General features: G+C 39.5%; 1 protein-coding gene and 1 long non-coding RNA gene across 3 annotated transcripts in view; one reads left to right on the top strand and one right to left on the bottom strand.

The window, feature by feature from the left end:
• The window catches only part of LOC116332645 (A disintegrin and metalloproteinase with thrombospondin motifs 20), a 75738-nt gene extending 55867 nt beyond the window's left edge, over positions 1–19871 (top strand). For both annotated transcript variants that reach the window (XM_039614886.1, XM_039614885.1), the window contains 11 exons: positions 8066–8233; positions 12009–12182; positions 13004–13174; positions 13749–13949; positions 14121–14250; positions 14876–14970; positions 15085–15179; positions 15282–15415; positions 16693–16784; positions 16895–16999; positions 17268–19871. In XM_039614886.1, the coding sequence (XP_039470820.1) occupies positions 8066–8233; positions 12009–12182; positions 13004–13174; positions 13749–13949; positions 14121–14250; positions 14876–14970; positions 15085–15179; positions 15282–15415; positions 16693–16784; positions 16895–16999; positions 17268–17357 (1455 nt within the window). In that variant the 3' untranslated portion in view covers positions 17358–19871. The remainder of the gene's footprint in view (positions 1–8065; positions 8234–12008; positions 12183–13003; positions 13175–13748; positions 13950–14120; positions 14251–14875; positions 14971–15084; positions 15180–15281; positions 15416–16692; positions 16785–16894; positions 17000–17267) is intronic.
• LOC116332646 lies at positions 1921–6659 on the bottom strand. The gene is made up of 4 exons (XR_004200394.2): positions 6350–6659; positions 5437–5490; positions 4026–4149; positions 1921–3392 (listed from the first exon to the last, which is right to left on the bottom strand). It is a non-coding gene; the product is annotated as an uncharacterized LOC116332646 (long non-coding RNA).
• Positions 19872–22634: the final 2763 nt, after the last annotated feature.

The following is a 22634-nucleotide window of genomic DNA, read 5'->3' as shown; positions in this document are numbered from 1 at the left end:
TATGTTAAATTAGCTGTTTCCAACTGTAAAGAACATTAAAGAAACATAACTGTGAAATTTGTGTTGTTTCTCACTGTAATATTTTATTGACAAACAAACAACAACAAAAAACAACACTGGACTTTAGTGAATGTCATAAGGCCAAAAATGTTGCACAAGGAAGAGCAAGACAGAAAAAAACACGTTGCTTTGCAAGGGTTAAAGGTAAATCCCCACTGACTTCACAAAGAGTTTGTTTTCATGTGCAGTGACTTTTTATATACAGTACATTTATATGCTCTACATACTGCGTACATGCAATACACATACAGTTTATGTACAAAGTTAACATGCAGCACCCCATAGAAAAGATGTGATCTGCGGGCCATTAGGGGTATTTTGGTATTTGACCCTCAATTTGACTTTACTGTTTTGTTTTTCAGTAATCCTTTAAATAATTTAATCTTTGGGGGGAAAACTTAAACTCTGCTTCTATAGTATCTATAGTGTTTCACATACCTTGGCACATTACAGTGTAATAACACTCCAGGCCCTTTCTCTTTTATGTGTTTTAACATTTTCTTCTGTAATCTCTTTGGAGAAAAACATGCAGAGTCCAAATTAAACCTTAGCGCTGGGTGGCACATCTGTTTACCATTGTATTAATAGTGCTCTCTGTAATGCATTTGGCTGGAGACAGTGTAATATTATCTTTTTTTTTGTTTTTAACCGCAACAATAATTGGTATTAATTTTTTCTGGCAAGTCTTGTTTAGTTTTTGGAAAAAGGAGTAGAAATTCTGAAAAAAAAAACCCAAACACTATTTGCAAAATGCAGGCAATTATAATCTTTGAAGTATTGTTAAACTCTATATTTAAATTAGTATTTCAACAAAGGCTCCAAATAACCCACAATATGCCAGAATTACTAAATTCTTTAAAAGTAAATGATTATTTGACCTATTGACCCGCAAAGCACCAATGTACACAACACAATAATCATTGAGTCTTTTTCTATTCAAAATTACAATTATCAATACATCTTCTGTAATGCATAAACTGTAATATAATATAGGAATTCACAATGACTCAAAACGTACTTGTTGTTCATGCAAACAAACCTTTTTTGTTCAGGTGAAATAGGAGAAGCTTAGAGGCCAGATAGAGATCAAGCAGCGTGGTGGGGAGGTGGGGGGCAGGCAGTTGTTTTAATTAACATTTCAAATATTGCTCATGGCTTTGGATTTATCTTACCTTATGTAAAAGCATCTTACCTTTGTAATATCCACCAAATCTTTTTTTTTTTTATAATTTTCAACCTTCAGTTTTATACATATCAGTTTGGAGCAGTAGTTCATATGTTAGTTGTTATATGTTACATCATAAATCAACTATATTCAAACACCCACCTTTTTCTGTCAAAACATTTCATAAGAGACTGTAGTATTAAAATCCTTTAATCTTGCAGAGACACCCTTAATTGCCATCCATTTTAATCAAGCCCTCTCAATATTTTTAAATCAGACTACAAACCTGGAAATAAACCTGACTGCATACTACCATCTTGAAAACATTCATAAATGAGCTCTGCCTCTCTCTCTCTCTCTGCCTCTCGATTTATAAAATCTTTACACCCTTAAACTGACTTTTCAAAACTCACCTTTTCAGATTGAGACTTGATCTCAGACACTAATCTTGCTTGTTGTGCCCTTGATTTCATTTTTGTTTTCCTTTTTAGCACCTTCTGCATATTAAAAAATATATCTTGATAAATTAAACTGTTTACTTGCTTCGTCACTGATTGACTGACTGACTTAGGTGTCTTTCCATCAATCTGTTTTAAGTAACCAGAAAGGCCTGACTGATTAGTTACTGTCAAAGCCATATTCATTTTCCCAATACACGCCATCAGAGAGTATTTTAAAAAGAGAAAAAGACACAAAACAATTACCACATTTATTGCACAGGTTCCGGATTTCAGGCACACAGTTCAACATAAACTTTTAGGAACATAAATATCCATTAGCTAATGGTAATTACCTTAAAAGCAATCTTGATGTCAGCTGGGTGTAAAGACCAGCGATACGACTGTGTTGCACCACTTATGTGATTTATGCCTGTTTGTTGTTAACAAAAACATACCATTTCCCGTCGAGTGTGGGTTTCCCATGGAGGGGGGATCACAGTAAAGCGTCTGCACGCTAATCATGCTGCTTCAAATGAAATCCACATGTAGAGCATTGACATACTTGACTCCAGTTTGAGGGCAACAGGGGGGAAACCTCTTCCAAACCTGTCACTTTGGGGTCAGTTGTTTGTGACATCATCAGCTTTGTGATTCCTTATGCTGCCTGTGTGCTAGTTGAGTTTAGGTTGTTGGAGCAGCGGCTGAAAAGTTCTCCCTGGTGCTGGTCACTAGAACAATCATTGCTGTGTGTGCTAAATTGGTATCTGAGAAAAGACTTTAACATAAAGGATCAATCACTGGGGCTTACACATTTTGCCAAACCGCTAAGGTTTAGGTGGCACTGATGCTGTGAGATGATATCAGAAGATATCTTGCACAAGTATCGTCATGATCTAGTTTAGTTTAATGAGTAGTTAGGAGAAGTCTCCTCCTGCTGAAGCACAGTGAGTGTGTGAAAGCTACTGAAAGAAAATAAAGAGTCCATTTAGTGAGCGTAGCTGTTGTGGGTGATCCAGCTTGGGAGCTGATGCAGTGAGATGAACAGAGAGGAGACAGGGATTGAAGGTCTCTGGAAGCATTTAATTTGGTCTTCTCCGGGCTGGCTGAATGGCAGAGAACATGATCGTGTTTTCACACAGGTACAGAACATCTGCTTTTTCTCATTCCTTTAAGCGAAGCACTGTGAAGTGTTTTTAAAACCACAGGAGTTACTTCATAGACTCCACTTACATGAAAAGTCCTCTCACATGAGGCTACCACCACAGACTTAATGGGGCCTGTTCATGTTTGGGCATGTCGATGCTATCAAGTGATGAAATGAAATGGAGCTGTTTCCCCTCTTGTGGGAGCGATAATGATAGATACTGTGTTCTAGCTCAGTTTCAGAGAGCATATAGCGTTTTGCTTCAGCTTTTAGCTAAAATAAAAACCTAAATATATGTTTTTGATCAGACTGTACTGTAAATGCTATATCACCACCTTGTAGGTCTGTTTCTTTTTTTAAGTTATAAAGGATGTTAATTCCACCTCACCACATGACCCCTGCATGATGCATTTGGATTGACGGAGGAACTCCGAGACCTGACTATTGTCTGTTCTCCTTCATTGTTGTTATTTACTTTCTGTCTTGATTCCTACTGTATTTTTCCTCCGGTGGAAAATTTTTCCTTTGCTGAGAATTGATACCATCCTTGGACTTGGCTAAAATGAGGTACAGTGTTGGAGAGCTACAAAACAAAAAGAAAATGATGGTGAAAGAGAGGAAAACAATTTATAAGGTAAACAAGGCAATCTCCACACAAAGGCTAAAAACATAACTGAATACCACTTTGAAAATCTGCATTAAGAATAAGATTCCTTTGCATCAGATCCTTGTACATTTCTTTTTCCTAGAAAAAAAGGTTCAGATCTTTCTCTTCTCTGAGCTTTTCCATACATTGCTGTTTGTAATGACAGACAGAAAAGCAGCTGCGTAACATTTAGCAGGAAGAGGAAGTTTGACTTGGCTGCCCCGTGTCACAGGTCACTACTTTATGACTTGTAACTTATCTGCTGTTTGTGTTTTTCCAAGTTGTGCCATCAAGAATTTTCTTTATTCTTATGTTTATATGAGTACTCTTCATTTTTAGCTGTGTTCATTATAGCGCTCATTGCAGGATGTTTAACAAGCTCATTGAGAAATGTCTCAGTGGAATCTTTAGAGCTGGAAAAATTGGCTGGATAGTCCATTTTTGTCCTTATGTCACTTGTTATATTCTATCTGAGTGGTGTTGACTTGAAAAGGAAACTGTGTTGGAGACTGTTGTACATGCCGCTCAACCTGCTGTTTATTTAACTCTTTATGGCAAGTTCATACTTACGCGTTTAGTCAGAATGTGCTGTTTAGTTTTAGCCGTTCGGAAGTTCAATGTGGATCTTGCGTCAAAACGTCTGTCAAAAACTGGACAGACAGAAACTATTTCCACATTATAAAGTCAACTGCATCTGTGGATGAATAATATGGCAAAATCAGCTTGCAAAATTTCAAATTCATGTTATGGCAATATATTGAACGGCAGTCTCATCTGCAGATACTGTATGTGCATTGTCATTGTTCTTATTTCAAATAATCTTATAAACTTGGTTGGAGTTGGATATTCAGTATAAATGAATGAAACTAGGACGGGCAAGTCTGATTGGTTGTTTTAGCCTGTTGGCTAGAAAAGATCTATGACTCTTGACATTCCTCTGCCCAATGACGCCACACTTAGCAGCTCTTCCCGTGTTGATAACGTGTTGTTTTGGCTTCTGTCTCTGAAACCTCCCTGAAAAAAAAGACCATGAACAGAAAATCCTGAATGTTCTGTGACACCACGTCTTCCTCTTCTCCTTATCTGAACTTGGTGTGTTCTGCTGCATGCCAAGAACATAGTTACTCGCTATGTCAACTACGTCAGCGTTTGTTCAGTTCCCACCTATTAAAAGGATCCTACCAGGTTAAGACTCTGCTGGGTTAGCACGGTTAATCAGGACAAGTCAACTTTGCTCAACTGAGTGCTACTTTATCACTCAGCCTTGACAACATGTGCTTGAGAGTATGATTCCACACTCTGTTCTTCCTCCAGGTCAGCACTGAGCTCCTTTGAAGACTGTATGCGACTACAGTTTGCCATATGCTTGGTATTACCATCCCCTTGCATTGTGAGCATGCTGCAATGTGATTGGAATGCAACCATGGTGCTCACATTTTAAGATGTGTACTCAGTTAGAACCACTTACTGTAGTCAATATACAACACCATAATTGTCCCTGTTCCTCTATTAGGATTTATATACAAAGCTATTTTAAACGCTAAAGATATACTTTGTTTATTGTCCTATGATCCAGTTTAGTTTCATTAAAAAAAGCTACTATGATGATATATTACTCTAAGAAAAAAGCTGAAATTCTGGGATAAACCAGCATGCAGACAAATTTCGATGGATTTAGAAGGAGGTACATAATATTTTTCAGTTCCAACATAAAACAAACCTGAATTCTGCTTTTATCGCCAAACAAAACCTCTTCATCTCATAATTATAGTTCAAGCAGCAGTAAATGTTTGCTGCTTAAGGCCCTGATGACAAACTAGTCTGTCTGAGCGAGGTGGTTACTTGGTTTTGTGGAATTTTCTTTCCTCTCTGCAAGGTACTGCAAGGTCATATCCATTTATTAGCAGTGTGACACAGTTCTAAACTACAGTCAAGGTTCCCTGGAGTGTTTTAACAATTTCCATGTGTTCTGTTGGCTTACCTGTTTAGATTAAAGGAGTAGGTTGGGTCATCTCGAGGTTTCTGCCTGCCAGTCCTAGACAAAGGCATTGATGCACAAAAAGGTATCTGATATCAGTTTGATTATCCAGTTGGAGTTGCATCCATATGAAATCATAGTGTTCACTTAATCAAAATCAGAGGTCTGTATTTTGTAGTTTTTGCAAAAAAGGAGAAAAATGGCATGAATTAGCTGGGTTTGGTTTAGCACTCAATTATGCGATTTGTGGTAGAACTGTGAATCTGGATCAACTCAAAAAGGCTGCTTTAGAGCCACTAAGCAAAATAATGAAAAGCTGTCTCTTTGTTACATGTGGCTGTAAATATTAATTATGTCTTCCTCTGGAGAAGTTTTGTTCTGCATGGGGAAAAAAAGAAAACCTGTTTAACAAAAGCTGTTTTATTTGGCTGATTTTCAACTGCCAAATCTAAAGCTGTTGAGTCGTTCCATTTTAGAGTAATCCACATTATGCCTAAATGAACCTCACTGGATTACAGTAGGCTTAGCCCGCCAAATCATCTGAAATTAATTGCTGGGACAACGTGGGAGGGCAAATCTGTCTCAAGAGGGTTTAATTTCCCTCCCGTGTGACCTGTTGATTTATACGTTTTTCCCAAGGAACTGTGAACCTGTATTCAAAACACTGCTACACCTTAGCACACCTGAATAATACTAGAAGTCCCACACTACTAATAAAACATACAGTACATAAGTGGAGGTTCAGATGAAGCAATTTTTCATCAGTAAAATGCACTAAAAACTAACATAAGTATGTGTGTTGATGTATTTTCCACCAAGAAAATAAAAAAAACAGATACATTTTAAGTTTGACACTGTACAAATGCAGGATATAAAAGACAAGCAGCAGGCTGAATGATAGGGAAAATGGTCTTACCTGAGTGGGTGCTGGTGAGTGAAGCAACCCAGCTGTAGATCGCTGAATCAGAGGTCCCTGAGTCCTTGCCCTCCTCTTGCTCTCAGAGGTGAAACTGTCTTTTGGTCCCACGCGCTGTGCCAGCTCTCTGTGCTCTGTGTTATCGGCCATGATTAAGTAATGGCTGACAGATGAGGCTGGCCGGGTTGCAGGAGGAGCGCGATGCCATATAATGTCTTTTCTCTCACTGTTAAAACGCAGATACAGTTCAGCTGGGGGAGCGTAGCTCGTATGGCTGTGATTTCCTTTTTTTCCCTACCCCTTTTTTTTTTGCCTTTCTCTTTCTTCCTGCTTCTTTTACAAGAATGAGGAGGGGCCAGCCCCACTCCTCATTCCCCCCCCTCCAACTTGTTTGCCTCTCTCTGCTCTTGTCTGAGGTAAAGGGGAGTTCTGTTTTCCTTTTTGAGTGAGCGTGCAGCAGGTATGTGAATCTGCCGTGCTCGGGGACTAGTCACTCAGGCTCTGGCCCTTGGCTTTGATGTCGTCTGTCAGCTGAGCGGGCCCTGTGTTTAAAATGCCTTGATAATTACAATGTGTATGATGCGTGTGTGTGCAGTGTCAACCACTACCCGCACCATACTTACGAAGAAAAGGCAGGATGAGGTGGCTTTGTTGAAAGGCTTTGAATGGAGCATATGATTATTAGATTGTTTAAACAGGAAAACATTCCTCTACCTCCCAGAATGTGAAGAAAAACACAAACTCCACATCTGCAAAGCCCATAGGTCACCATCTCTGAGTTATGCAATAATCTGAGATCATAATTAGAGGACAGTAAAATATAATGTTCATTATCTGGACTGGAAAAAATGCTAAGGCAAAATCTCATCTGGTGTATTTGATTCTAGCATCCCATTTTTTTGGAGTGGCTTTGTATACAGGCACTCACTCAGCAAGAAGAAATAGGCACCCTAATTGCTGTCTGTACCATCTCAGGCAAAGGCCATTTCAGATCTTTTTATTGGTGTGTCTGGTTTTTATTTTTCATGCCTTTTTTTTTTGCCTCCTCTTGCCTCATTGTCTAAATTTCCTGAAGTGTATCTAAGTTCCTTATTGGTGCCAGATGAATGTCTCGCGTGTGCATCTACAGTGTGCTTTGCATTGCATCCCTTGTCCCTCCTTCCCGTGCCTCTGCTGCTCTAAAAGCAATCCCTGTGTTTACAGGCTCAATTGTTTCGCTGTATTCCATCAGCATGGCTGTTTAACATAAAGGTTTTTCGTCACCTTTTTGGGTTGCTTAGTTAAATTTGTTTTAAATTTGTGTTCAGTTGGCCTTTAAGTGTTGGGTCAAAAGGGTGTTCTTCTGTTGAGGCCTTAAGTTCTGCATTAAGTGCAATTGTTTATGCTTATTGATCTGAGGCTATGTTCCCATTTTGATAGGTTAATTCATCCACAATACAAGAGAGCCTACTGTTAATGAATGAGATTTCTGGTTAACAGAATGTGGTTGCCTTAAAAAAATCAGTCTCTTCTGGTTTTCAGTGTGGTAACTTGTACTTAAGACTTTATTTTCAGTTGACTTACTTTTCGAGAAACTTCTGTACAGAAATGTTTACATGGTGTAATCACAAGCATGAGCGCTAATCGAGCTATGAGTTGGACTTTACTGTGTTTCACTAAACTTTGTCTTGTTCTCTGTCCAACACCCATCCCCCTTCCCTGCAATTTCCTCCCCAGTGTTCAGTAAGCTGTGGCCGAGGGACCAAACAGCGGGATGTAGTCTGTGTATATCAGAACCAAACCAAAATAGAAGAGAAGCACTGCAGTCATCTGCCCCGGCCTCGGACACAGAAGGCCTGTCGGGCTCGAGGATGCCCCAGTTGGAAAGCTAACAGATGGAGGGAGGTATGTTTGTTCTTCTTGCTATCTTCTGGGGCTTAGATAATAGCCAAAAGTCTCCGAGAGGCCATGCTGTGAGTAACTGCAGCTGAGGCACAAACATGAAATCTTTCTAGAGATTGCAGATGTAGGACATGTACACAGAGAGCACCTGTCCAATCACCACTCAGTTTGCTCTTTTTGAAGATTTATGCGTCATTCCCAAAAGTGTAAACCAAACTCTAAAGGCCAAGACTGTTTATGTACAGTACTGTGCAAAATTCTAACAAGCTTCAGAGTCAATAATAGTGATGACCACCTTCATTCCTCAGCTTCTTTTATAATTTGTTTAAGAAGTCTTCAGGAATAGTTCTCAGGCTTCTTTAACGGCATTCAAAGCTCTTCTTTGGATGTTGGCTGCCTTTTGTTCCATTTTCTGTCAAGATTGTCCCACACTGCTTGAATAATGTTGAGGTCCAGAATCTGGGGAGGCCAACCCATGACTGATGCTGTTCCAAGTGTGCTTGTACTGCACTGGCAATGAGATTGGGATCGTTGTGATAATGAGAAATGATGTAATACTACTGGATGCTTTGCAGATGGTGTTGTTTTTGTTTATGCCTGATATCTCATCTTTTGACCTCCACATGTCAACTTTCCTCAGTTTTTTTAAAGACAAATTGGACAGCATACCAAGATATGTCAAAGTTTGAGTTAATAGCTCTAAAGATGCTATTTCAAATTGGTTCTTAGTTTAGGTTTCTGTTATGCATAGACACAAAAGTGGTTCATCCCTTGAGTTAGGTGCCTTTTTATTCTTGATCTATTCATAGGTCAGTGTTAAATGGTTCAATAAACAAAAACCAAATGCTCTGTAAATGGACAGGCACAAGGACTGGACTAAAGTGCAAAACGCAGTCAGTGTCCAAAGAAAAACTTTGAAAACATTCAAAAAGCCTGAAGAACTGTTGCTCAAGACCACTTTAAAAATGACAAGAAAGTCTGGCTTCTTGGAAGATATAAAGAAATGAGGACTGACACGAGACTTTTGTGCACTACTATAGCACACTTAGTGTAACATTTGTATTTGTGGTTTCAAATATTCAGGGAACATTTTAAAAATCCTATCTTAGAGTACAGTTTTATGGAGTTCTTCTATGAAAGCTTTTTGTCAGACCACACACTGACCATGTAAATCTGTCAAAATGAAAAGTGATAAACATGGCAGCTGATGCAGCCAAGTTTGTTGTGCATGCGCATGCAAACAGGGTGGGAAGGGGATAAATATCTGAATTACAGGAGGTTTCTGTACTAATTGGTGACTTGGACACTGCATACTATCATAGCAGTTCATGAAAAGCCTCTCATGCATGCTTGGAAAGTATAAAATGTAAATGTAAAATCCCCAAAGGTCCTGCAAGGCTTACATTTGCTCCCCCTTCACAAGACTCCTGCCACTCCCCACTCTTTGAGCCTTTCCTCCTCCCCTCTCACTTTTTCTCTCGCTGGTGTCTGGAAGCAATCATCTTCCTCCACATACCACCAGCAACCATGAAATCCTCAACTAGAGCATAAAGACATGTTTTATATCTTAATGTCCGTGCATGTGACAACTTTGAAACCTCAGCACCCAGTGCCTGAGTTATTCTGAAGCTACCCAGCACTCTCAGTCACCTCTGACTGCGAATCTAATAGACAATATATTAGAGGAGCTGGGGAGAGGAGGGGGTGCTTCCCATTGGGAATTGGATTGGTCTTCAAGGACAGAATTCTCTCCACTTGCTATTCGAAATACCATGTTACACATGTTTATTGTAAAGTGAAGTTGAAAGGATGATTCAGTTTCTTATTTATTTGGTTGTCTTATTTTAATTTTATATTTTAATTGCATGTTTCTCAGAAATTATTGAATTATTTTGTTTTAATAAAGTGAAGGTGAATGATTTTGTTTATATGTTAAAATATATGTTTACTTAAAAAAATGATAAAGAACAAGTTTCATTTAATTCCACTATACGATGCTTTAAAGTACAGGAAAAATGCCTTTTTAAATGAAATGAACTGACCCTTTAAACTGCTTACTAAACACTGTTATTAAAGAGCGCACACTTTTTAAAGTTGGGTTATGCTGTATCACTTAACAGCAACTAGAATCACTTGAACAGCAGGTTCTATTTTCATGCTTGATGCAAGTTTTTTTTTTTTTTTTTTTTTTTTGCTTTTTAAAGGCATATTTTGATTTGAAGGTCAGATTTCCTGCAGTGCTTTTTGTTCTTTCTCCAAACTCAAAGAGTTGAACCTTCACATCCAAGGATAAACTCTGCAATGATAACAGAAGTTGCAGCAAAGAAAAGAACGCCATAAATTGATCTGTAATTTTCAGGAATTTGATACTTTCTGGATCGTATGCTGATTTTTACGAATGTGTAATGTGTGGCGGGCAAGCTGAGAAATCAGCGTGGTCAGCTCAAATCTTACAGAGCGCTACCTTAGTATGCAGGCATGCTTCTCAAAGAACATCAAAGAGATGTCTGAGATAGATCTTTGTGTGATCCCAGATACACAGCTCACAGAATAGGAACAAACCCATTTCTGGATTCATGAAGTGCATTGAACCGGAGCATCAAAGCAGCATATCTTAACTCGGCAGACCAAACAAACATTATAAAAATATCGCCTGTGAGAAGCCTATGAAACTTAGGAGAGAAAAACCAACAGAATTATAAGATGGATTTTGCTGTCTCACTTAAATTACTCTGTTAACACATCTTTTCTTAGCATATTTGTTAAAATGGTAGTATGCAATACATAAGCATCTCAGAAAATAAGGGCAAATTCAATAAACCATTATCTTGTAACTGCTCCTTGTAGCAGCTGCTGCTGAGCAGACATTATATAGTCTAAATTTAAATAGGTAGGTCCATGATTTAGAGATATAAGAAGCATCATATGGTCCTAAAATGCAACTCAACTGTCAGTTCTTACTACTGACCCCCAGAACTCCTAAATAGCGACTTGTTCTAAACCGTACTCACATACAATTTTAAGTCTAAATTCCAGGGCAACATACCTCCAATGACAAAATCAAGGTTAATAACGAAATGTGTTGTACAGCTGTTTTCTCATGTCAAGGAAATTGGATTTAATGTGTAAAATCAGTGTGTCTGTCTAGGTCTTCAGTCATCCAGGTCATGGTAGTCTTAAGAGTTTGAAAAATCAAGAAAAGGAGCTCTTAGAAGATATGGCTGACCCAACTGGACCTTCATCAAATCAGAGAAATCTTTGAAATCTTTAGCCTCCACTCACATCTTACCTCAGATGACCTCAACAGATCGTGTGATAGGGTGGGGCAAGGTCACACAGTGGTTTCACCCGTAACCCCCTGTGATGGTAATGACCCCTTTCATCAGACTTTGGCTCATCTGATGACACACAGGATCAATAGTGGGTCAGCGACCCTCAGCACCACCTCCAAAGTGGACAGCCCCCACTAGAGGTTAAATGCTTGGAACTCTCCACCATTTGTTTTAAGAACCAAAGAAGCCAAAGAGGCGAAACATCTTTACGGACTTAAAGAAGTTCAGTTGCCTTCTTTTTTAAGCTTTTAAGACTGTGTGACATCAGCTTAGTGCCCCTTTAAGGTCAGCTCTACAACAGAACTGAGTTTAAAAAGCCACAAAAATGAATACTTTGCATTTATAGCCTTATTGCTGCCGGAGAAAAATAAGCTTCCTTTAGCGTCATTTCCCACTTCTTGCCATGTTTTTGAAATAAGATGTGTGTTTTCTGTGTGTTTTACTAGTGTTCTGTCACCTGTGGGGTCGGAGTTCAGAACCGCGATGTTTACTGCAGGCTAAAAAGTACGGGACGAGTCCTCGAGGATCTGTGTGACGCTCGCGTGCGTCCTCCTACTGCGCGACCGTGCCAAACTGCAGAGTGCACACGTTACACTTGGGTCGCTGATGAATGGAAAGAAGTAAGTAACTTGTTTATTCTCTTTCTTCCTATCTGTGACGACCTATTTCCTTTGCTCGCTCTCCAAGTGTGAAACAGATGTTCAGATGTTTAAGCATCTTATTAAGGCTTTTATTGGCTGCAATCTCCACTTTGTCGCTAACTCTGTCTCTCTGCACCATTAGATGGGCATCCTGCATACACCCTTTATCTCTCGCATCGGTCGCGAGGGCTTTAGCGTTAACCATCACAACTAAATATGATACAAATCAATGATATCCAAACTTCAGAGTACTGATGGCCATCGCCCCTTCTGTGCTACTGAACGGCACTGCTCTGTGTCACGCTAGCAGACTGTTTTCTTCCTGGCTCATCTTTCTTTAATGTGACGTGCTTTGTCCTCAAAGCGAGGCATTAAAAAAAAGGGACATCCTGTAGGGACATAGCACTGCTTGAATCTTTGCAGTGTTTAGATCTCTGTCTGTGCTGCTGCGAAAACTTTGAACCTTCTTTCTTTCACAGTGTGCCGCTGAAATCCTCTCTGTTCTTATGAAATATAAAGAAAGTGAAAAGAAAAACACATGAATTTTCAAATCCCGATCCATTTTATGACTTTTAAGCCATTACTGAAACCTGTTTTAACTTATATCTTTAACACTAACATTGTCAAGAGCACGTTTGGCATTGTGTTAGTGTTCCAGTCGTTACTCAACACTTTCCTCCATTTGTGTAAACTTTTAATAGGGATGTGCATTTATTGTCATCTGGAGGCCTAAAGGGATGCCCCCCCCCCCCGCGCGCTTCTGTAGACTCACCAACCCTGTGTGTGATTTTTTTTTTCAGTGTAATGCAACATGCGGAGAAGGCGTGAGAAGCAGGAAAGTGGTGTGCATGGAGCCAGGAATCACACCTGCTCAGGATGATTACTGTGATCCATTAGCCCGACCTCCATTGCTCCAGCCCTGCAAAGAAGCTCCTTGTCACTACATGTGGATAACAGGAGAATGGTCAATGGTAAGAACATAAAAAATATAAGGAATAAGTTTCAGTATTGGTATCAAATAATTCATAAATTTCTCTAAAATGGAAAGAAATAATTTAGTGCTTAAGACTGAAGGAACTTTGTCTCATCTTTTTCTTTTTTCAAACAACTGTCTGAACCGAAAAGGTGTTAACTTGAAAATTAGATAGAAAGGAGAAACTGTGTCTATTTAGAGCTGTCTTCTTGTTTCTCACATACAAATATTCTAATAGTCATAGAGAGATATGCTGCGTATGTACAAAAAAAGCTCACAAGATGCTGATGAAAATTTGGCATTTATTTGTATGATACGTTTCAAATTGTTCATTAAATAAAACACGAAAACGTTTGACATCTTCTGCTAATTTAATTTTCATCGTAATCAACTAATTGCTTCAAAACGTCTGCATTTCAGTAGAATCGGGCTCATTAAAATGGGGAAGGCTTTTAAACGAGCAAGGTCATAAATTCTCATCAGCAGTGCCAATGAGGCCCCGTTCTACTGCACAAAAGCTTCTTCTAAAGCCAGTGCTTTTAACCCACTGTGTGTATTTTCGTGTGGCTTAGTGCTCTGCCAGCTGCGGTGTTGGCTACCAGCAGCGTATTGTCTCCTGCTCCCTGATGCCCACCTCTCCCGCTCAGGGTGTGTACACTCAGTCCTCCTTTGCCGGCACGAATTGTCCTGAGCCTCGCCCTCCTGGCACCCGGCCGTGCCTCCTCACGGAATGCCCTCACATGTCCTACTGGAAAGTTGGCCCGTGGAGCAAGGTGAGTCAGAAAAGGCTTGTTAGACAGCAAGAAATCCTCCTCAGCTAATCACAGTTTAACAATACATTTTGATGACTTGTGGATTTTTAATAAATCTCATTTGTGGATTTGGACTGGAGCCTTTTTGACTTTGTGAGAGAATGAGTTTGTGTATGTGTGTGTTTTTACCAGTGCTCGCAGACCTGTGGGGCAGGAGTGATGGAGCGCAGAGTGGAGTGCGTGACCTCAAAAGGCCAAACATCCAAACTCTGTCGTCTGTCAGAGAGACCTGAGTCTCAGGCTGCATGTCAGGAAAGAGAATGTGAGTGGTAAAATGTAATGGTCACTGTCGGTGCTTTATGTGGAAACAACCATATCTGATTCTAAAAACTCTGTGTTGTGCTTTGTTTTTACACAATAAACTACTTAAAGCTTCTTGGAGTGATCACTTAGAGAAACAATAAACAGACAGTCAGCAGTTTTCTGCAAATTGTGAAATGGACAGTCTGTCAGAATGCCTCAAGGGCTTCAGCTGAGCCAGGCATTATTGTGGATTTGGAAAGTGCTGTAAAACAGCAAGCCAAAGTTCACAGGGTTAATCATTCCTGACTTAGATTCTGCCAAGTCAGGCACTGATGAAATTGAAAGGATATACTGGACAGCCAGTTCTCTGGTCAAGTATTAATCTTAACTAGCTAATCAGCTCGATATGAGCTCTGCAACACAAACAAGACTATTACAACACCTCTAGCTTGGGAAGAATAGATCCAAGTCACAATCCGCTTTAGGGAGAAGTGCTTAGTTTTTTTTAGCTTTCAAAACTGACAAAATGACAAAAGATTTATGAACTAAGTTTTAAAATGAAGGCTAAATACTCCAGCTTTTAAAAGCTGTCAACAGCTCCCACTGTTGCACTGAAAGCTCGTTTTCCTCACTCCCTCTCCCAGGCCAGTTGTTCAGTACGTGCCGAGAGGTCCAGATGAGACAGGGCGTGAGGATAGATGGCGAATACTATCTCAAAGTCAAATCCCGGATCCTACAGGTGTGTATGTTCTGTCAGAATTACTCCGGCACACGCCATGATTCAAGCAGCAGCAGCAGCAGCAGCAGCAAACTCATGGGATCTCATCCTTTGCCTCAACGTGTTTGCTCCTAGATTTACTGTGCTGAGATGCAGACTGATTTCCCCAAGGAGTATGTGACCTTGCGCAGCGGTCAGACCGATAACTACTCCGAGGTGTATGGCCACAGGTGCGTATGATGTGGAGATAACTCGCTGTATGGTTACGTAATGTGTGAAATATGGTTATTGTGCTGTTTGCACTGAGTTCCCGTATTTCTTTAAACGCACAGGTTGCTGAACCCATTTCAATGCCCGTATAACGGCAGCCGAAAACAGGACTGTGAGTGTAGGAATGACTACTCAGCAGCGGGATACACACTCTTCCACAAAGTTCGTCTGGACCTAAACTCCCTGAGGATAACAAGTGAGTAATTACTTCACGATTGCCTTACGCCGTGCACTGTATCGAGACCACACAAGGGTGTTTTTTTAACCCTCACACGCCTCACTCCAAAGCGCTAATGCCACATTCAGAACCCAGTCCAAATGAAAGTCAGCCTTGCCCCACGCTCTCTCTCCTCCCAAATCAAAATAATGAGATTTCAGCACTGTGTGTTCGCGTCACTGGGCGAGGACTTGAAACCGTGCCCGTCAGCACCCATCCATCCTTTTGCATCAGAAATAAAACATGTCCTCACGCTTGCATGCAAGCAATCATACAATTACAATGTGCACACATGCACATCTTCAGGCCATATTCCTCTGCTCATTTTTCCACACAGCTCCACCTGCCCTATTTTGTCCAAGTATGCTTTTGATTATATGAAACAATGTAGATTACTGTGCTGTTTTTTTTTGTTTTTCTTTTGTCTTTGCGTGTGTGTGGGTGTGTGTTAGTGTGTGTTTTATTATATTCTCAGGGCCCAAAAGCTGAGACACAATTATACTTGTGGTTTCAGGCAGATTTGTTGGAGCCAAATTGCAGGACTGTGCAAGTTTGAGTGGCTGTTTGATTGCTAAACCTTAGCTACTAGGTTAAATTTAGAATTAGGTTATGGTGAGAATAAAAGTAATGGGTAGGATTAGACGTTCCGCTTTTAATTAGCTATAGGAATATCTAAAGAAAGGCGTTATTGCAATAAAAACAGGTAAACACAAGATGTGTCTGCATGAGTTTGCATGCTTGAGAAGCTGGATTAGTACCTACGCCATCATCCTCCCGTTTCCTTCATCTCATCTGGGTCCTTACAGCACATGTTCCCACACCCCGTCTGCGCAGCACTCATTTAGTTTTCAGGTGGTTTAAAGAGAGCCGAGGAGAAATAATGAGTTCAAGATGAGGGGCAGAATATGAAGAGGTGCTAATGTGGTGTGCCTTTTGCAATATTGTAAACGTTACTTGCATGCAGTCAAACAGTATTTGAATTTCAGTAAACAATTAGAAAATGTAACATAAAGATTTCTTATAGGTAAATGTGTTTTAAAAAGTAGGATTTTGCTAATTTGGTTTTAGATTTAAGCAAATTCACTATAGGAGGAAAAGATGCTGGAAAATATCTTCTTGCAGAAAGTAAAATCTTAGTTGTTGATACTCTACAGCCATGTGGTTACCTTCCTTTGCACAGATGTTTTCAGTCAATTTTTTTTTCTGCTTGTGGTCACTGTGACTCTAAATCAGTGTCTTTCGTATCTGTTTACCAGTCACAGACCTCCGGTTTTCCCAGACACCTCTTGGTCAACCAGTGCCCTTTGGTACAGCGGGGGATTGTTATAGTGCAGCCAAATGTCCACAGGTTAGTGGAAAAAAAGAAAGACAGTTTTGCTTTTTTGGTTGTGTGTTTTATATTATTTTACCTTACCTGTTAGAGAACTTCTATGAAATAAATCTCTTTTGTGTTTTCAGGGCCAGTTCAGCATCAATCTAATTGGCACTGGCTTCAAAGTGGCTCAGGCCACCAAGTGGACATCTCAGGGCAACTATGTTTCAGTCAAAGTCCACAGATCGGAGGTAAAAACAAAACGTTCTAAGTGAACTCTTATAATGCTTGCCTTTAGTGTGGGTCATGCTGGGTGTATTTTAAGTAATGGATCACTGTTTTCATTTTGCTGGGGTGGACTGAGCCTCATGCTGGATCACTCCAGTTGTGGAGTGAGACTGTAGTTCTGAAGTGTCATCAATGTGATTCACTGAGCAGGAATCCCTTCATGACATTTATGAAGATTTCATTCTCTGCCCTTTGCCCACTTTTTCCTCTCTCATTTGTCTCTGTCTGTAGGATGGGACAAGAATCTACGGCCGCTGTGGTGGTTTCTGTGGGAAGTGCATTCCCCAGGCTCACAACGGCCTACTTCTTCAAGTCCACTGAGAGCTGTGCAGAGACCAAACCACCTAAATCTGTCTGGAATAAGATACCGGCAATAAGAGAGATTTGATCCTGCAGTCATCTGTGAGTGTCAGAGGGGGACCATTTAACAATTATTATCCCACAGTAATATCCTCAATTCCCAAACGGCAGCTAGAACAGACAGGACGCTACATATAGTGCGGTGCTACAGGGCCACCATCAGGTACTTCACCCAAACTGCTAACACTTAAGAGGAGTCAGCAGTTGTGCAGACGTCGTCATGCACTCATGCGCTTTGGAGACTAAATTATTTTGCATGTCGCTGTTATGGATTTTTTTGTATCATAACACGGGATACAGGACTGAAAACACTGGGAAAACAAATACAAAGACGGGAGGAAAAGAAATATCCTCTCGTCTGATAAGGAACTTTTTCCAAACTTAGAAAGACACAAAACACTTGGGCTCTGATCCAACTGATATGGTAGTCAGCAAGATAGTATAAAAGGAGACATGCTGTCCTTGCAATCCTACTGTGGTTAAAAAGAAGGTCTATACACAGACTATGGAAGAGTATGTAAGGGATAGTTGTGTTATTGTTTTACATTGTGACAGATTAAGAAAAAAGATGGCTACAGGAACTGGCTGGTACATATATGAGAGTGTTACAAATCTTGTTCTCAGCAACAGATGAGAAGGAATGATTCCCATATGGAAAAGAAATGGAACGAAAGTAGTTCAGGTTCCTGTTTAAACTTATGTCTCATCCTGGGATTTACTCAGGAGGTGGCCCCTTTTCCCATTTGCGTTTTCACTTGCAACACAATAATGAGAATAACGTGTAAATCAAATAACCATTATTTTTTAACCTGAAAAATGTGAAAGGGGCCACTTGCATGAGTAATGACATAGTTTGAGATGTACAAACATTTAGGGTCGGTGGAATGAGAAATTCTTATGCTTCTTTTGTTTTTGCGGCTCAAGACTCTGAAACGTATCAGCGTGCAACTGAGTACTGATATCCTTCCAGACCTGCCTCGTGTCAGAGGTCAAACGTTAGGAGAACATCAGGAGCCTTTAGAATAACTACAGATACCGTTTTGTTTTCGTTGTCGTGTACTTTGTGAGTCTGTCTGCTGTCATCTGTTGTCAGGTATTTTTAACAAAACTACTGAAACCCGCGTAGACAGTCCACTGACTGACACTGATGCACGACTGTCAGAGTAAACACTAGTGCTGTGAGGAAATAGCTGAACTATTTCCATATTTCCTGGTGTTGAAGTACAATTTTTTCTGTTTTGTGTGTGTGCGTGCGTGTGTGTTTCATAGTTAGATTGTTATTGGTGTTTCTCTTTGTCACACGAGTTCTCGTCTGTTACACCTTGACACAGTATCGGGTGTGTGTATGCGTGCGCGTCTCACCTCACACCCTCCATTGGGCCTACTGTAGGTGCCTGCAAAACCCTACCTCTCATAGACATCCATACTCGGTTGAGATATGTGTTGTAATATATTTATGTTTGAACATATTTATTCTGCATTGACTTGTAGATATGTTCTGTATGACGGTACAATGACTACTACCAACGGAGAAGCCATTGTCTGATATGTTTTGTCCGTTGTCTGCTAAAATAGGTATTAGCCAACTATTTGTAGCATATAACCACTAATCTTGAATGAGGATCTTTTAAAAGGTGCTTTTGAACTACTGGAATTACCTCTAATCTTGAGAAGGAAAATGGACTCGATAGGGCAGAGATTCAACTCTTTCTAGCGGACTCCCTAGGATCTCCTTATAGCGCCTGTTGTGGTCCTTTTATGAACAGAGCTAATGTTTTAGATGCAAGATTGCCCGATAAAACAGACCAGCGACTGTGCGAAGGACTCTCCCATTGAGCAGTACTTACCGTAATGCATCATATCTGGCTTTTACCATGACCGCAATTACAACTGTCAACCAACTGAACACGCGGATTCGCTAATGTTAAGCTTTAACCAAAGTTAGGCAGTAGATGCAGACTGTTTTTCTTTTCCTCTCAGACAATGCCGCTTCTTTTCATTTAAAGAATGGCTGAAAATAATAAAAGTCAGTGAGCAGCTAGAAAACCTTTGGCTGTCATTCATTTTATGATGGTCAATTGTGCTATGAGGTCTGTATCAGAAATTTAAAGAATACTTGATGCACTGTGTGCTATCAGTTTTGTAGAAATGTAATCCTGTTTTTTGTTTTTTTTGTAATAACCATTAAGATTTGTAACTTATGATATATGTGTATTTGTAATATTCATACTTGAATTGCAAACTGTGTGCTAAAATATTGAACGGGCATTGGTACTGAGTAGAGAAACGGTGTGCTTGTTTGCCATGCTTTATCCAAAGATGTTTAAAAGAATCCTATGTACCTACAGTATGTATGCAGCCTGTATAAAAGAAACAAATGATTTTGGTGCTATACTAATTGTACTATTACTTGTATGTCTTGCTACTACACTAATGTTAAAGAATAAGTAAGAATAAAACTTGCTTTCCAACAGACTCGTTGATGAACAAAGTGATGGTGTGGTTCTTTATATTTGCAATTTTCAGTTTTGATACTTTGCTATTTTCTTGCTGTTTTTAGAAAATTGGATACCAGCTCCCTTTATGTTAAGACACGTGACGTTAAACTGCTAGGAGGGTCAGATCTGGGTCTCTCACATCAAGGCTCAATGCAGTTTAAAAATATTGATTTTAAAAAGTATCAAATCCTAAATCACAGTCTATAAATATCTATACTGTAACACTATTATAGTTTTGTATTTTGTTTATCTATTTCATTTTGACTTTTTATTTTTGATTCAATTTAATTTCAGGTAGTGGAGAGTGGATTTTCTTGTTTCAGTTTAGTTTTAATTTTTTTTTAAAACATCTTGTTTAGTTTTTATGAGTTTCGATGTTTGTTTTACTCCTTTTAATTAATATGTTAGTATGATGATGGGCATGTGTTAGAGGCAAGCTCAGTACAGATATTACAATAAAAACACTTTATAATACAGCCCGCGACTACGACTGACTTGTTATACCCTTATTCTACAGTAACTACCTTTAAATATTTTTAAGTAAATATGATTACACTGTAATTTTAAATAAAATAAATTGAAATTTCATTTAATTACAGGGAATTAAGCTCTTAGTCACAAGCTATATCAATAAACACATCCATGAATTTCTAATCATCCAAGTTGCAAAACAATTTTTAACCAAACGTTGACAAAATCATTTCAATTGGTTTTCACAAGTCTACTTTTTATTTTTATTTTAGTGAACTAAAACAATACGCAACATAATTTATATAAATAATCCTTCAAACAGATCAAGTCATTGCCCTGTTTTCTAATATAATCATGTGCACATAGATTTAAACTCAAAATCTAAGGTCAAACTCCATATACATTCTGTATGCAGCAAAGTAAATATATTAAATGAAATAAGTTGGTCCTTCTTATCACTACAGCAGTTTCTGTCTGCCACAGAGTCAGCTGGTTTCTAAAGAAGGGCAGCAGGTCAGCTCTGGCTGGGTGTTTTGCTCACCACATTGTGGCTCCATGTGGATTCACTTAGTGATGCAGACTGCTTTTCCACAACATGACTTTCAAGAGTTCAGTTCCACTTAAGAGACATATAAACAGAGCAAATACCTTTTAAAACCATTGCTCACTAATATATATGTACTCTTGAGATCTAGAAACACCTAAAGCTGTCAACTCCAGAGCGAATCATCAAAGTTGTGTCAAAATCCAGGAATGAGGTAAGTTTCATGTAAACCCCAGAAAGAAGTGGAAAGGATCCTTTCCAGGGAATTATGTCACCAAATTCCCTTGGTAATAAAGGTGCAGGTACTTCAGGAAAAAGTGGAGTGCTTATATATAAGCCACTTTTCTAGGGCTCATTGCACCAAGATAGCTTTGTACATTAAATGAAAACAGATACTGCAGTGCCTCAAAAGTTGCTTTGATTTCTTGCCAAAAGCCTGCTTTGGTTCCTAAAATCTAATCTAAGGATTTGGAATAGTCCTGAAGCACGACAACAACTCCCTTCAAGAGCAGTTTTCCAGTGAAATCAAGCTGTGATGAGGTCTTTTCAGACTTCCCAGGATGTGGACAAGTTGGGAAACAACTCCTCTTGCCTTAATGTTTTCATAAACCAGATATCGCTAATGATGGAGCTGAAAAACACAAACCTTGCAGAGAATCCTCATAAAAAGCACTAATGATTGATGTTTACCACGGAGCACAGTCTGCTATGAGGTAACGGCACAGACATTCTGGTATAATCTACAGCTGCAACCTAAAGGGCATATGCCAGAATTACCTATGAAAAATAAAAATAAATCTGTAATAAAAACTTAATTTTAAATGTTTGTTTTATGTGTACTGTATGTCTCATACAGCTTATATAGTCCTTATAATACTTATTATTATTATAAGGAATGACACTCCTGCCAGCTAAGAACAGGAAAATGATGCTACAATTTTGACGGGTTCACCAAAGTTGAACAGAATACTACAAAAACATTGCCTGGTCTCATGAGTGTTGGTTTCTGCTGCAGCATGGTTGTCTAAATATCACAGTGTACCTGAGTGCTGCTGTTGTTGATCACATCCATCGCTTTATGACCCCACTGCACCCATCTTATGATGGCATTATGTCACAAAGCCGAAATAATCTCAAACTGGTTTCTTGAACATGAGTTCACTGTGCACTGAACCAGCTTCCAGTTTGGATTCAGGAGACAGACACTATCTCTACTTTTAAGATTACGCTTAAAACTTTCCTTTTTGCTAAAACATATAGTTAGGGCTGGATCAGGTGACCCTGAACCCTCCTTTAGTTGTGCTGCAATAGGTGTAGGCTGCTGGGGGATTCCCATGATGCATTGAGTTTTTCTTCTTCAGTCACCTTTCTCACTCACTATGTGTTAATAGACCTTTTCTGCACTGAATCATACTTATTATAGTTATTAACCTCTGTGTCTCTTCCACAGCATGTCTGTTGTCCTGTTTTCCTTCTCTCACCCCAACCGGTCGCAGCAGATGGCCCCGCCCCTCCCTGAGCCTGGTTCTGCCGGAGGTTTCTTCCTGTTAAAAGGGAGTTTTTCCTTCCCACTGTCGCCAAAGTGCTTGCTCATAGGGGGTCATGTGATTGTTGGGTTTTTCTCTGTATGTATTATTGTAGGGTCTACTTTGCAATGTAAAGTGCCTTGAGGTGACTGTTGTATAAATAAAATTTAATTTAATAACTGAATTGTACTCAAATGGT

Source organism: Oreochromis aureus, linkage group 7 (assembly GCF_013358895.1).
Source record: "Oreochromis aureus strain Israel breed Guangdong linkage group 7, ZZ_aureus, whole genome shotgun sequence".
In the NCBI taxonomy this organism is placed as follows: Eukaryota; Metazoa; Chordata; class Actinopteri; order Cichliformes; family Cichlidae; genus Oreochromis; species Oreochromis aureus.
Note: the sequence above shows the minus strand (reverse complement) of the source record. Positions and strands in the feature narration are given on the sequence as shown.